This window comes from Xyrauchen texanus, chromosome 35 (genome assembly GCF_025860055.1).
Source record: "Xyrauchen texanus isolate HMW12.3.18 chromosome 35, RBS_HiC_50CHRs, whole genome shotgun sequence".
In the NCBI taxonomy this organism is placed as follows: Eukaryota; Metazoa; Chordata; class Actinopteri; order Cypriniformes; family Catostomidae; genus Xyrauchen; species Xyrauchen texanus.
In genome coordinates, this window is record NC_068310.1 from 18,558,137 (window position 1) to 18,574,532 (window position 16,396).

Consider the following 16,396-nt stretch of genomic DNA (forward strand, 5'->3'; position numbering starts at 1 on the left):
TTACTCTATGCCTTCATTTAGTTATGCATTAGTCATGTGAAGCTTGTAATGAGGATTACAACATTTCTAGCTCAAAATCAAGATTGTATCTGTGATGTTCCCTCTTTAAACTGCCAAAAATGGGACAGCGTTACTGTGTCTCCAAAGACATGTACCCAGGGACATCGTGGGACCATGATCTGACCCTGGTCTTCAATCTTAATTCATAATAATTGTTATTTTTTTTTATCCCCTTTTCTCCCAATTTGGAATGCCCAATTCCCACTACTTAATAGTTCCTCGTGGTGGCACGGTTACTTACCTCAATCCGGGTGGCGGAGGACAAGTCTCAGTTGCCTCCGCTATTAAGACCGTCACTCCGCGCATCTTAACATTGTGTGGCGCATTTAGGCAGAGCAGCATCTTATACCGCTCTACCATCCCTAGCAACTAGGCTAATTTGGTTGCTTAGGAGACCTGGCTGGCGTCACTCAGCATGCCCTGAATTCAAACTCAGCGTCAATACCCGCTGAACTACCCAGGTCCCCCCTAACCCATAATTATTACATATTTCAAAGATTTAAAATTTCTGATAAGGGAGAGAGAGATTTGAAGGTAGTCCTGTTAAAGCAATTTCATCAGGCCAAAGAAATAATCAGTCACACAATGAAACACAACCACAGACACTGGTCAAAGTTATTATTGTAGAATACTTTGATTAGATTTTTTATACAGACAAAAAGAGTTGACTTATTTTCCCAGTAAATTCTTAGATTTCCATACAGTTTAGTCTACAGTTTACAGCTGTGTTCTTTCATCATAGATAGATACTTTTTTCTCTTAAATAACAGGCAGGTAATTATTAATATATTTAATAGTTTAATTTTTTTTTCTGTTTTTTTTTTTAATAATTTTTTACCATTGTAGAGCAGTATGTGTATGTTCAGGAGAATGTGCAACTGTCTGTTTTTTTTTCCATCAGTTAAAAGAGCACTGCTGGAAAAAGACAAAATTGCTAAAAATCATTGTAATAATAGTCATAATAATAATCATTATAATGTACAAGCTGTTCAATTTTGATTCTTTACAAAAAAGCAAAAGGAGAAAGAAAGAGACAATAAAAAGTAATAAAATAAAAAAGTGCTTAAATCGTAAACAAAAGATGCACATGTGCACATTTTGGCAAGATGTACAGTGATGGTGCAGTTGTACAATAATTTATAACTTTTATATTAAATATATTATATTATTTACTCTTTTTCACATTAAATTTTTTTCACCTTATCTTGCATGATATTTCTACAACAGGATGAAACAAAATGAAGGTAGACAATAAAGTTTTGATTTACCTGTTTTTTTTTTTTTAAATTGATATATACAGTATGTATGCGTAATATACATATATGTATCTCTCACTCTATCAGGATTCCAAGTCTCGATAAAGTGGCTGATAATTTTGATGGAAAGGAGGGATACCATACATATGCCATTGTTATATATATCATCACTGTCTGGAGAGTTGTAAGACTGGGGTATACATCTTCGATATACTTAAATTCTAATTATTCAGAGACAAGCGTAGCTTGAGGCCTATTTTGGTAGTAAAACTTTACTGAGGATAAGATAAGGTTAGGAAATGTTTGTTTATTATGCATATATGTTTAGCAGGATCAGTGGTCTAATCAAGTTCCATCTTCTCTGACCACCACTTTGGTCTGCTGGTTGCGTCTGTGCCTTTAAATGGGTTCATTCTCATTGACCTGCCAGCGCTCTCCCCAAAGGAGACTCCACTGGAACTGTCTGAGCATGATCAACTCATTGAAAGGCTGGACACAGTCATACATAGAAAGAAGTTTATTAACTGCTTAAAATGGGTGAACAGAATTATTATTATTTTTTTTAATTATCAGTTTCCATCTATGTCTAAATAAACACATTTTCTGTCTTTGTAGAATGGGTCAACCCATTTTAAGCAGTGTGTCTAATGGCATTTAGTAGTCAGATTGGCAGCGTGATACTGCTCCAACCCCAGGCTCAATACCTTATAACAGGGCAGAGAATCAGGAGGAGAAAATCAGCATGGACAATCCCACACAAACGACAGCACAGATGCGCTGGGAAGAGAAATGTGTATCCACCAACTGTTGACACAGTGAAGCATTGACAGAGACACAGTGAAGCACTGACAGACAAAAGTGAAGTCAAACAATGACGATGAAGAGCGCTATGATATCAACATGCTCTGCACAGACACGATTGACCAATGCAATGACATGATCTAGTGAGGCTCATGCTTGCATTGTCAGCTTTCAATATTTGCCAGTTTCTCAAAACTGGACAATCTAGAAAAGTATTCTATACAGATAAAGGTATTTTTCTTAGATCCTTATGTACATGTCGTTAAGCATATTTCACAGAGCTGTGGACAGGGCAGTATGTTGCATAAGTGCCAGTCTACATTGCAATGCTTTGACTTTAGCAGTATGATCAAAACTGTACAAACCCAGAAGATTATGGGATGTACTAGGATGTAACCCCTGATGGTACACTGATCAGAGGAATGTAGATAGAATGTAAGTGAATCAAACATACTATAAATTGATCATGCATGTCATTATATAATGGGATCATTGTTCTGTGCAAACATATTGTTCTACAATGTCCTCTCTGGAATCATAGAGACCAATAGTCAGACAGTGTGCCATGGTGAACATCACAATCATTCTGAATGCACCACCCTTTGGGTGTTTGCCCAAAACAGTGAAACCTGATATTGTGCAAAAGTAATGATACCCTCACAGATTGTCCATCGTTTGTATCTTTGATATTCATTAACTAAGGTGTGGCAGTATAAGATGGATTACCCTACAATCGTGTATGCCCTCTGACCACAGTCTGTATGAGTTCATCATAGATATTTATCATAATCTGATAAATATTTGACCCATATGAGGAAAGCAAGTGTGAATATGAATGTTTTTAAAGGGCTAACATGTATGCCTGTACTGAGCAAATATGATTATTTGAAAATGTTTAAAGGGTTAATGCATTTGTTGGTGTCCTCTAAACAGCATGATTTCAATGGCTTTAAAGCAAAAGAGAAATATAAGACACCATTAAATGTTGAGTCTGGGCAATACCACTGAAATCACCAGGACTTTGAGTCAGCTCATTTGAATAAGGTAATACATATTAACAAAGGCTATTTTGTCTTAAGGCTGATTGCCATTGCTAAGATGGAAAACCATCAAAATGACTACCACTTCAACCAATGTATCTCTGAGAGGGGCTTGCCCAAATCCTCTACCCTGTAGCCTATTTTAAACAAGAACATATAGAGTAAATATTTAAAATATCAGTACTCATGGTATTGAAAAATGCTTCCTCTCACTCAGAGTAAAGCTACAAATTGTCCTGAAATAATAAGCTAAAATTATATTTTTCCATTAAATGTTTGTAAAACAATGATCGGGCAACAGAAAGTTAAATGGCGCTGCAATGTTTTTGTCTTCTTTTTGTTAATAGCAGACGCATTATAATTAAATTATTCTAAGCTTCAAATTTATATAATCTTTGCTTTGTTAGTGCTTATTTTTTGTCACTTTTTTATGTTTTTAGGACAGACATAACACACACACAGACACATAGAGAGAGAGAAATAGATAAAGTGAAAATGATTTTTTTGATGATCTCAATAAATAAATAGATAAATAAACCAATGAATAAATAAATAAATGTTTGTAAAGCTAATCATAGCATAAAGCATTGGTCATAGAGTATTACAAATTGTACTCTGTGATGTTGCAATGATAATCTGAGCACTCATGAAGATGGCTGAAATAGTAAGTAAAAACATGATAATAATCATACTGACTTTAGTAACCCCAAAAAAAGTTAAGTGAATGGACCCCTACACCACCTGTTGAGAATATTCCTTTGCATTCTGAGAAGTCAGTAGTCACCTGCACTAAATAACCACTAAAAGTCCATCGGGTCTGGATTCCTCACCTTAGGTCCGTTCAAAGGAACTCCAGACACACAGCAGACTGGCCTCCTCTCCACACAGTGAGAGGAGAGTTGCATGTGGGCTTAGTTGTTTTTGAAACACGAGGAGTGTTAGTGATTGTAGTGGATGGTGGTAGTTGTAAGGGTAAGTGATTGTAATGTGATGGACCCTGTCTTCTGCTCAGTGAGTATGGGGTCAACCACCTATATCATGTCCATAGGTGCCTCCCCCACCAGCATGACTCACACAACTGCATCCTCAAAGTCTTTTAGGTTTATCTGGAGTCAGTCAGAGAGAAGTCTCCAGGGTGAGGAGGGGGTAGAGCTGTCGAGAGGGGGATGTCCAGTGCCCATTGGGGCTTGTGGGGATGTTTAGGTTGTAGATAGCACTCTCGATGGCGTTGTTGTTGCAGTTAGGTGTGGCGGGGAGGCTGTACTGGCGATAGGGGCGTGGCGGTGGATGGGACCTCTGGACTGGAGGAGGAGGGGGCTTTCGGAAGGCCGGATGCAATTGGTGGTTATGCCTCGACCACTCTGATTCTTCGTCAGTGTCTGTGTCGTCAATCAGTGGGATGTTGTGAATGTTGTCATTGATGAGAAACTCGGGGTGCGCCATGAAGTTGTGGATGGAATTCCTGGATGAAGGTTTCTCCATTCCTTCATAAATGGAGCTATGGAACGCTTTCACCACCCGCATCTAGATGTGAGCAGAGGGTGTAAAGCACAGAACAGGCAAGAGAGAAAAGAGCAGAAAAAGAGGGTGGGGATAAAAATGGAAGAAGAAACAACAGGGAGATGGAGAGGAAATGTAAGGACAAGAGAAAGAAAGAGAGAGAAGAGTGGGAGCAAAGAAATCTTTTAGTGCATGTTTGGTAGAATGTACTTGAAACACAATAGAAACTGTTCTGAACATGCCTTACAATAAACAGACAGCTCAAGATCAGGTTGCTGCAAAATGTAACATTCACTTAAAGGTGGGGTATGTGATTTGCAAAACGGCCGGCAGATTTTGAAAATACACAACTCATAAGGTCCTACCTTCTCTCCTCCAACGCTGGCCCTGACTCGAAAAACATGGACGCGCAATCATGCACGAGCGAAAACTCAGATGCGCGAGAGCGAGCCAGGCTAGCATAGGTTGGAGTTTCTGCATGACGTCACCATTTACCTGCTAAGACCGTCAACATGGCACAACATTCAGCGGTAAGTTGCACCAGATATTATTAACATTCAACAGTCACATAAATCATTAGTATTGTTAGAAAATTGATGTTTTTGAAATGTAAATATATATTGTATAAATATATATAATATATATAAAAATATATTGGACGTCCTGGTTGTCACCGAAGTTTATGGCTAAATATAGGGCTGACCAATATAACGTTATCAGATGAGATTGTTATGCGCATCTCGTCAGTAAAGCACATAACATAAAGTGCATTCATTGATTAGTAAATCGCCATCATCTGCTTTCAGATGGAGCGGCGTATACTACACAGCCGTAGTTCACTAACAAGCTGGGCCGTGATAATGAAGGGTAAATTGCCCAGCTTGTCAGTGATGAACTACAGCTCTGTGTAGTAAATGCCGCTCCATCTGAAAGCAGCTGATGACGAACGGGACACACGCGCCAGGGTGGTGGGGGAGGGAGGCATGGTACGACCGTTTGATTGACACATTTTCTGTCCAATGATTCTAGATGGTCTTGAAAATGATCGGCTGGAGTTTTTCGAGTCCTGCCCGTTCCACAGATGATTAAATTGCTTAATTTTCATTTCAGTGCTTCTAATTTACAGCCAGTAAGTGGGTTAGGAATAGGATTTCAAGTTATTTTGAAAAAATGGTCAAAAAAGAAAATCACATACCCCACCTTTAATGTGTTTTGTATTGCACACAAAACAGAGCTTCAACCAAATTTAGTTTGTAATTGGTTAGTAAATGTGTTTTAGTTTGGGTAGTTACACAAAACATTTTTGGTACTTAAAGGTACAGTGTGTGATTTGTGCATACAAGTGACACCAAAGTGAACTGCAAAAATAACTAGATGCCACCACAATGTCCCAAATAGGGCCTCAGTACACCGCCCCAAGTAAATCCTGTCCTCATGCTTCTACAATGTTCTGGTGCTGAGATATTGCTGGGCACCTAGGGGCCTCCAGGGGCCCTCAAAGGGCCTTGAGGTCAAATTAGTCCATCCCCATGTCTCTGCAGTGTCCCAGTGCTGAGATATGGCTGGGGGATTTTGCTATACGGTTGCTAGAGCATATTTAGCCAGTTTCTAGGAAGATACTGAAAGACTGCTTACTTACCCGAGTCAAATTAGCCCACCTCGAAATGTCTATGACATTCTAATCTGGAGAAATGATCACTCTGATCCCTTTTCAATGTTAAATGTACAGGATTTTCTCACATGTGTTTCACATCCAAAAGCAAACCTCTATTCATTGAGCTGGTTGTTTTGACACCTCATTCATGAGTGTATGACAGGAAGAGTTATGAGCCAAATATTTGGAAGCAGAATAAACGTGACACAAACACACAACAAAGGAGCAATGGCGGATATCTAAGGAATGGTGTTCTTGGTTCTCAGCATGTGGCTGTTTTTCACAGCAAGACGACAAATTAGTTTCAAAAGAGGCTGATGGCAGCAAGACAAAATACAGCTAAAAAAACAGCAGAGTTTGGGAAATCATTCACCAAAGTGCAGACGAGGATATCACTGTGTTAGCTCGATAACGCACAACTGTAAGCTAACCTGTCATCAATCTTATAGATTCTCTCTGACCAATCAGTGATCTGCAGGGTTTTAACGTCACATTTAGTATCGGCTCGGCTTGCTTGGAACCTCGACCGAAGTGGTACTAAAAAAAGTACCAGGTACCAGGTACTATCCACAGTGGAAAACACCCCAAAATGCAGAGTCGAGTACAGCCATACTGTGCAGTGCTGAATGATGAAGTAAATCCAAATTTGCCTCAGTTTGCCTCAAATTCTATTGTTAGGTGCCATGAGTCCAAAAAGCCAACCATGTCTATCATATTTGGGCCCCAATGTTAAAGCTCCACATATACCTCAGTAAATTACCCCAAGTGAAAAACCCATCCCCATGTCTATATTATATTCTCCACATAGACCTCAGTACATTACCCCAAGTGAAAAACCCATCCCCATGTCTATATTATATTTTTACTTGGTTTACTGTTCTGAGACCCTGTATGGGGCCACACAGGGTCTCAGAACAGTAAACCAAGTAAAAATAGTCGACCCCCATGATATTTTGCAGCTGATATATGGAGGCCAACACTAATGACACTCTACGCATTTTCTATTGTTTTGTCAATCTCATTCCATTATTTGAGCCATGTGACAAGGAGGAGAGTGGGACCGGGCTGTGAGTCCCCCAATGGGGCTATTCAGCCGAGGAAAGGGATAAGGCTGAGCCGGATGCAGCGGTATGGGAGAGAGAGAGAGCCACATGCAGCTATCATGTGTGTGTTTGTGTTTTGTGTCTTTTTGTTTCATTAAATATTACTTTGTCTGTTCAGCTAGTTCCCGCCTCCTCCATGCCTATTTGAACTGTGTTACATTGATGCCGTAGCCCGGGAAGGAGGAGAGATGCACTGTTGTGGAGTCATTGGCACTGCGACCCACCCAAAAGAGCAGCTGTGGCCATCTGTTGGGGGATGGAGAAGTTGCTGCCGGCCGCCTGGACATGGAGGAATGTCCGCTGTCCACGAGGGGAGGGGCTCGCTGCTGGACCTGGAGCAGTGGAGCCACTGCCAGGGGCTGAGGGGCTCGCTACTGGCCGCCAGAATGCGGAGGGGAATTCCATCTGCCAGGGGTCGGAGGACTCGCTCAGGTCCACTTCGGGAAGAGCGGCTGTCATCCACCAGAGGGTGGAGGAGGGGTCAAGGACCAGGTTACGGCATGTCAGGGAACCGGCGAGCAATTTGTTTCTCTCTCTCCTTTCTCTCTCTCTCACTGTCGCTCCGCCTTGCCCTTTCCTTCTCCTCTTTTCCCTCCCCTTGTCTCCCTCCCTGGTCTCAAAAGGTGGGGAAAGCCTGCCAGCAGGCGCGGCCGGAAGAGCAACGTCTCCCCTCGGAAAGGGGGATGTACATCATGCCGGGGGTTCCCCGGCCTAAGGCAAATGAGGGAGGAGTGTGACGAGGAGGAGTGCAGACCACGGCCAGGCTCCGCCCTCAGGCTAATCAGCCGAGGAGAGGGATAAGGCAGAGTCGAATGCAACAGTTCAGGAGAGAGAGAGCCACACACAGCTGCCATGTGTGTGTTTGTGTTTTGTGTCTTTTTGTTTCATTAAATATAACTTTGACTGTTCAGCCAGTTCCCGCCTCCTGCTTACCCATTTGAACCATATTACAACAAGCCAATATTGCTATGTTGGGCCACTCAAATAAACAGATTGTAATTCTGTTTAATGCTACTACTGGTATGGCACTTACACACTGCACCTTTCATCCTTTAGATTCTAATATGTAGAAGCTTAGGCTTTACACTAAAGCTGCACAACCAGATCTTAAGAGATTCTCAAAGAAAGAAAGATGACAAACAAAATAAATAAAAATGGTAAAGATGCAGGAAATGGCCCCAAGCTCTCAGTTCACAAACATCACACATCAAAAATATGGACATTCTCATAACCTCAAAACAGAAAACACACCAAGCCTCAGACAGAGAGACAAATCGAAGCACAAACTACCAAAAAAGCCAATACAAAACATATGCCATGTGTTTATTGACCCATTAGTGGTAAACTGAAATAGTGATCCAAACAGAGAGACAGAATCAGGAAGATGTCTTAATACACACATAGACACACTGCCAATTGAAAAAAGAGTGGGTTAGGATCTGCAACAAAGTGCTAAGCAAAACATCAGATGGAGTGAAAAATGCAGAATATACAAATGCATGGCTGAGGTTCTGGCCGGCATAATGGAGAAAGGACACACCCATACCCACAGCCTGCAGTGATGATGTACTCATCATCTTATACCTTATTAGTACTATCAGCATTCATGGGTGTGGCTACAACTCAGGTATGGTAATGAAGAAATGGCACTCTAGTCATGTGATCGTGATGTCACAAATGTAGCCATGGATGTAACATGCGTAATGCGGCCATCAGCCAATGGTGTCAATTAATGTCAATGAGTGAAAATAGGTCACAGGCTTTGAAGAGACACTATAGCTGAGGTGTGTTAAATATCCAATGATCTCATAATTTTATCTATGCATTTATTAGTGTCACCCTGAATAGCAAACAGAGTTTTATTTCTGTTTAGTATTCTACTATCATGGTTTAATTGAAATTGAATTAATAATAGTTTGAAGATCAATATCTTACAGTAGTACGATGGCTACAATATAAAAATTATAAAATGGATAGTTCCAGACCGGTTGTGAAAGCTGACTGTTCGACACATGTCCACCATATTACTGTGCTGCACCTACTGTATAGCAGGGATTGTTATTGTTGTGGCATAACAATATTTTGTTGTGTCAGGGATGATATCTTCTACTGGAAGAATGACACTTAATTACTTTTTTTATATATTCTGTTTCACTAACAAGAAGGCACTCAATGAGATGCTATTGTGAATATTCTGCTGTGCAACATCCTAAAGAACATTCTTTATCCGTGACTAGGTGTTGGAATCAGCAGGGACCTGGCAATACCATATTACATTGATATCTGGTTGCTATGAAATCTAGATACAATAATAATGTGATCCTTTCTATTTAGTGTATATTGACATTTTAAATAATATTTTAAATATTTATTCTTAGCGTTAGAATATTGCAACACTAAACAATAATATTACGCTTCTTTAAAATTAGTGTATTGTGATTAACAATTCTGTGGCTCAATCTCTTTTGTTCCAAAAGTATTTAAGTTAAAAATAGGGCTGTCGATTTAACATATTAATTCGGTGTGATTTATTATATGAAAAATAAAGGTTACTTTTTTTTAAACAACGCACCACGTCAAACCCACGAGAGCAGGCAGCACAGTCTTTCACAGATGATGCATTCTTGCTCTCAAAGACAGCTAAACGAAGCTCAACAGAATTTAGAATTTGAATTTAGTTACAAACTGTATAAGATGACTCAATGCCCTAAAAACAGCACTAATGATTAGAGATGTTGAAAACCACTGAGATGCGACACAACCAACGTGAGACACTCCAAAAGCATCCATCTGACACATGAGGAAATAGTAAGAAATCAAAACATTAATTAATCAGCACATCATGCAAATTATTTTATAAACATTTTTAATTGATTGACAGCCCTAGTTAAATATTTTACAAAAAATACAGATTCTTGCCTTTACAATATTGATACAGTATTGCACTCAAAAAATATTTTAGCCTATTTTTAAGATTTATGCATTTCAATTTCAAAACAAAAGTCCATCAAATTCCATAAAAATAATTAATCTTTACCAAATTTAAATGAATAAAACTTAAATTTCTAAGAGTTTTGAGTGAGGTAAAATTTTGCAACTTCTAAATTGGTTCTTCTCATTATTCTAAATTGGACTCAGGGTCTTTGTGCAATTATAACCCAATACCGCAGTAAGTTTTTTTTTACACTCTTGCTTGATTGAGTGGTGCTCAATCTCTTTCCCCCAAAAGTATTGAATTGAAAAATGTAACTAAATATTGATTCTTGCTTTTAGAATATCGATACAGTATTGTGAGGTAAAGTATTGCAATACTTCTAAATTTCTCCCCAAAATTGTATTCACAATACAGCCCTACCTCTCGTACCATATTGCTTATTTGCTCCTTAGGTTCAAATCTCATTGTCTGCCAGAGGAAATCTAATAGAATTTCAAAAGACATCATCTAGTTGGATGATGGCTTCGCTGAGGCTTTTCACTTCCTGGCACTAAGCCACTGATTACATGACACAGACTGATGTGACAGAAGACCTTAACAAGCACTATCACACTGACAAGAACAGAGCAGGCAAAATAAACAAGGACACAACATCTCTGGTTTCTGCCAAAGTCACCTTATCAGCACAAATAGATCAGACCTTTACAGTATCATATCTCTGAAATTAAATTCTTTTTTTTTATATATCTCTGTAAGGGATACTTTTCTGGATTACTGTTTAGATGACAGATACCGTTGTGGATGTGTAGAAATGTGTGGAACAGCATATTTAGTGAGAGAGAGAGTGCAAGCATCTTTCAGCATGCAGCAGTGCAGACAAGAGCAGATGACAGAGAAATAATAGTCGTAGAAATCAGCCTCTGTCTTGGAATACAGAGAAAAGAGGAAGAAGCACAGGAACCAATCAGAAAGCACAATCCACAGCGTGCTGTGCTCATTCCAGTGCAGCTGTCTCATTCTCATGTTACAGGAACAAAATAAAACTCAAGTTCAAACAAAAAACTTAAAAGCATGATGGTCAGCAGTCAAACTCATGCTGTATGAGTAAATCAAATGCAGTTGTATCAAATATACACATGCATCTCTTTTGTGTATATTTAGAAGTAAGGAGATTTAAGAGTACAATCCTTTGCTGTGGCCACAGGCCAGTACAGACCCCCCTACACCCATTCCAACACTCACCCAGCAAAGGAAAAGAAGCTAAAATGACCAAGAAAGAATTCACAAGAGACAAACAAACAAACAAACAAACAAACAAACAGGAAGGGTCGTTCTAGAATTTGGTTAAGGGCTTATCTCTTTTTCCAAAGAGCCTGTTTGTTGCTAAGAAAAAATATCATGCAAATTTGAACTGACAAATCTTTTTGTTGTTTGATTTAATTTGAGCTTTTTTCTTTCTTTGTGTGTGTGTGTGTTTTTTTTTTTTTTTTTGCATGGATACATGTAAACATTCGAGTATATTGCCCACTTTTTGAAATGTGTGCTTTTAGAACTGATTTTCTCTTTGCTCTGGATGCTAACATGCCAGATTATTATCCACTGGGTCCCCCACGTTGTCCTTCAAAAGAAAATACTATTTATAATTACAATTATAATTTCAACAAAACTAAAAAAGGACTTTTTTTACAAATATTGCCCAAAGATGTTTGAAATCAAAAATAGAGCTAAACAGTGATAAGATGCAGGAAAGGAGAGGAAGTAGTTAACAAAACTGTGATGGAAAGTGAGAAATAATTACATCATGTTGAATTTTTAAGTTTGCATTGTGGGAAAGATTATTTATTATTAGATTTAATTATTATTATTTATTATTTATTTATTAGATTCAATTATGTGTAAAGCATTATAACATATTAAAGGGGTAGTTCATCTGAAAATCTAAATTCTGTCAACATTTACTCACCGACATGTTGTTCCAAACCTATATAACTTTCTTCCATGGAACAAAAAATATGTTACCATCAGTCACCATTTACTTCTATTACCTATTTTTTCTCTCCATACAGTGAAAGTAAATGGTGACTGCCAAATATCTCCTTTTGTGTTCTGCAGAAAAAAGAAAGTCAAAGGGGTTTGTAACAACATGAGGATGAGAAAATTATGACAGAAAATGTATGAACTATCCCTTTAAGAGCAATCAGTGCTCTGCATCCAATAGGAAAGACACTGACCAATTTTCACTCACGATAAAGGGCAAATAATGAAGCTCATCAAATAATGTTGTGAATTCTCAATATATCTAAACGTCTTTACTGTATGTCTTTGTGGCAGCGGGGGCGTGGTCAAGCACCCGTCCAGGAGAGGAAAGCGGTAAGGGCGCTTACACCTGAGCTAAATTATGTCTCTAATTCCAGTGAGCACGAGGAGAGCGGCATAAAAGCAGACACAGAGCCTCAGGGGAGAGAGAGCCCCACAAGCCAACCCAGTGCGCTTGTATATTGTTTTGTTTATTGTGAATCTCTGTGAGAGAATACGTCATTTAAAAGCCTTATCTTTAGTTCACAACCTCGTTTCCTGTGTCCTCCTTCCTATGAGGGTCTTACACTGGTGGCTTTGATGTAACGTCGCGAGGGACTGGAGGACCTCCGCCAGCTGGGAGGACTCTATGGGGCGACCTTTCTCCATGCTTGGATGCACTTGGAAATGGATCCCGGGTTTCGGCACCAGTGTTCCTCTCCCGGACGGGTGCTTGACCACGCCCCTACTGCCACAGTCTTTAATTTGTTTGTTGTGAAAAAATACTTGTAATGTGTAAATGTAAATGACTGTAAATGTATTATATAATAAAGCATCGTTGAAATGTACCTAGACTCTGACACTGGACTTTTGTTCTGTTGCATTTTAAATTATAGCAATAAACTGAAAATTAATCACTTTAAAATGAATGCCTAATCCCTGTTTTTTAAGTGTGGGCAGCGATTTTTATATGGCACACTAAACTTAAAAAAAAAACATTTGCCACATTGCAACTGGGCTACTATAATATATATATATATTCTGTATAATCCAGACATACTTTCCATTGTTTTTTTGTGAAACCCTACCATACAAGCCAGAGAACTTTATATGATCCACTGAAATGCCTTTACTAAGTTGTAAATCTTCTGAATTCAATAGCTCCATCAAAGTGATAATTTGCCTCTGTTGAATGTATTGCAAATGTTCTTCTTTTTCTTAGTGGTTGTTTCTTATAACTAAAGCTGAAGTGTGTAATTTTTGAACCATTAGCAGCACCAAACCGGAATTGCAAAAAGAAACATTATTTTGGTTACTGAATAAGCCCCTGTCAGGTAGTCCCGCCCTGAACTCACACCATTGGTCGAGTCAAAAGTTTGGAATAATGTACAGATTTTGCTCTTATGAAAATAAATTGGTTCTTTTATTCACCAAAGTGGCATTCAACTGATCACAATGTATAGTCATGACATTAATAATGTGAAGAATTACTATTACAATTTGAATTTTTTTTCAGAGTTCAAAGAGTTCTCATCAAAAAATCCTCCACATACAGCAATGACAGCTTTGCAGATCCTTGGCATTCTAGCTGTCAGTTTGTCTAGATACTCAGGTGACATTTTACCCCACACTTCCTGTAGCACTTGCCAAAGATGTGGCTGTCTTATCGGGCAATTCTCACGCACCTTACAGTCAAGCTGAACCCACAAAAGCTAGATCAATAGTTAAGATCCATAACACTCTTTTCCAATTATCAATTTGTGTTATAATGTCTGTGTTTCTTTGCCGACTATAACCTTTTGTTTTTGATTTCTGTTTCAAAAGTGGCTTTTTCTTTGCAATTCTTCCCATAAAGCATGCACCCCTGGGTCTTCTCTTTACTGTTGTACATGAAACTGGTGTTGAGCAGGTAGAATTCAATGAAGCTGTAGCTGAGGACCTGTGAGGTGTCTATTTCTCAAACTAGAGACTCTGATGTACTTATCATCTTGTTTAGTTGTACATCTGGCCTTCCACATCTCTTTCTGTCCTTGTTAGAGCCAGTTGTCCTTTTGAAGACTGTAGTTTACACCTTTGTATGAAATCTTCAGTTTTTTGGCCACTTTAAAGCATTGTATAGCCTTCATTCCTCAAAACAATGATTGACTGATGAGTTTCTAGAGATAGCTGTTTCTTTTTTGCCATTTTCAACCTAATATTGACCTTAAGACATGCCAGTCTATTGCATACTGTGGAAACTCAAAAACAAACACAAAGACAATATAAAGCTTCATTTAACAAACCAAATAGCTTTCAACTGTGTTTGATATAATGGCAAGTGATTTTGTAGTACCGAATTAGCAATTTAGCTTGATTACTCAAGGATAAGGAGTTGGAGAGATAGCTGCTGCAAATGTGGCCTGTATAGATTTGATCAAAATTGACTTTTGTAAAGTAGTGATGGTGCTGTTTTTATATCAGTAATGTCATGACTATAATTTGTTATCAGTTGAATGCCACTTTGGTGAATTAAAATACCAATTCCCTTCCAAAACAGAAAAATCTGTACAATATTCCAATTTATTGCTAAACAAAATTTCATTGTAGGGTCTATAATTCAGTAAAATGGGTGAGTTGGTTAAGGGTTTGAATCCTTTAGCAATGAACTGTATAATACTGCATCTCCTCTATCTGATGGCAGAATTCACACAGTGACACAGACTATTAATATAATTTGTGTTATCAGATGGTAGTCATCAAAGCTTCAGGGATTAGGAAAGCTCTAATAAATTACCCTCACTTGGACCTTCCCACTACGAGAATGTATTTTCCACTAACTTGCTTTCTGATCATGAGCGTCTGTGTTGTGCAGTGAACCATTACCGTACAAGGCAAATGTCTGAGCACATGAGTGAGCTAACAAACTGGAGATAAACATGAATATATATCAGTGGCAGCACTGTGCCTCTTGTCAACCTCTGGCTTAGAATGTGAACCCATTTTACGAAACCTAAAATGAAAACAAACTTGATCCGAGGATCTATAAAATATATTTAAACAAACATTTGTGTGGCATGTTTTTGGAGAGCTGAGATAAATGTTTGATATAAATGTAAGTTTTTCTTTCCATCTAATTGTTACTTCCCTTTAATGAAATTATTTTCAAGCTCTGAAAGATCCATGATAAATATTCACTATTAAAATATATAAAAAAATATGAACATACTAAAAAAGTAAAGTTCTGTAAAACCAAGGTGTAAGAAAAAGGTTTTACTGACTAATTTCTAATGTGAGGATCACAGAATGGTGTTTAAACATAAAATGTTTAAAGTTAACATTTAAAAAACAACAAAAATTAAGAGATGAATAGAGTTGATGAGAGACTAGAGTGAGTAGAGTTAGACATTTCAAATACATAAGCATCCACATCCACACGCAGTAAATAAATGTGATGACAAATGCACAGATACACATGAAGCTTGACATAAAACAGTCAGCCACAAAGGAAAATTATGTGCGAGTTTCATAATCCTATCATTTCTATCCTGAAATAAAAAATACAACAAAGACGGAAAACAGCTGTAAAAAATCTATAAGCATTGAAGCAGCAGCTATACTCGGAAAAACAAAACATACGTATATGTTTTTAAAAACGTCTATCAAAGTATTTATTATCAGTCTCGTAAAGGAATATTCTGGGTTCAATACAAGTTATATCGTGTCCAGCAACAGACCATGAAATCTCATTGGTCGACAATCCCACTCCACCTAACTGTATATTAAACATTAAACACGTTCTGATTGGCTGATCTTGCACTATGATGCACAGCATTTTCACTTTAAGTATGGACAGACAAATCAGGCTTTGCAGGAAACACACAGTGCATGTTAAGTATAAGATGTAAGAGCTTTTGACAGCATCTGTTCCCCTGTAAACGCATTATTGTAAACGCAATATTTGTACACAGATGCTGTCAACTGAGCTTGTTTTGAACCTGGAGCATTCCTTTAAAGTATTATATCTAGACATTTCTATGTTTAATTTAATTTTT

At 38.3% G+C, this 16,396-nt stretch overlaps 1 protein-coding gene across 2 annotated transcripts in view; it reads right to left on the reverse strand.

The window, feature by feature from the left end:
- Positions 1-674: 674 nt before the first annotated feature.
- LOC127628973 (plasma membrane calcium-transporting ATPase 3-like) overlaps positions 675-16,396 on the reverse strand; it is a 110,606-nt gene continuing 94,884 nt past the window's right edge. The window contains exon 21 of one of the 2 annotated variants that reach the window (XM_052105973.1): positions 675-4,681. In XM_052105973.1, coding sequence (XP_051961933.1) covers positions 4,274-4,681 — 408 coding nt within the window. In that variant the 3' untranslated portion in view covers positions 675-4,273. The remainder of the gene's footprint in view (positions 4,682-16,396) is intronic. The other variant, XM_052105972.1, reaches the window with a different exon arrangement.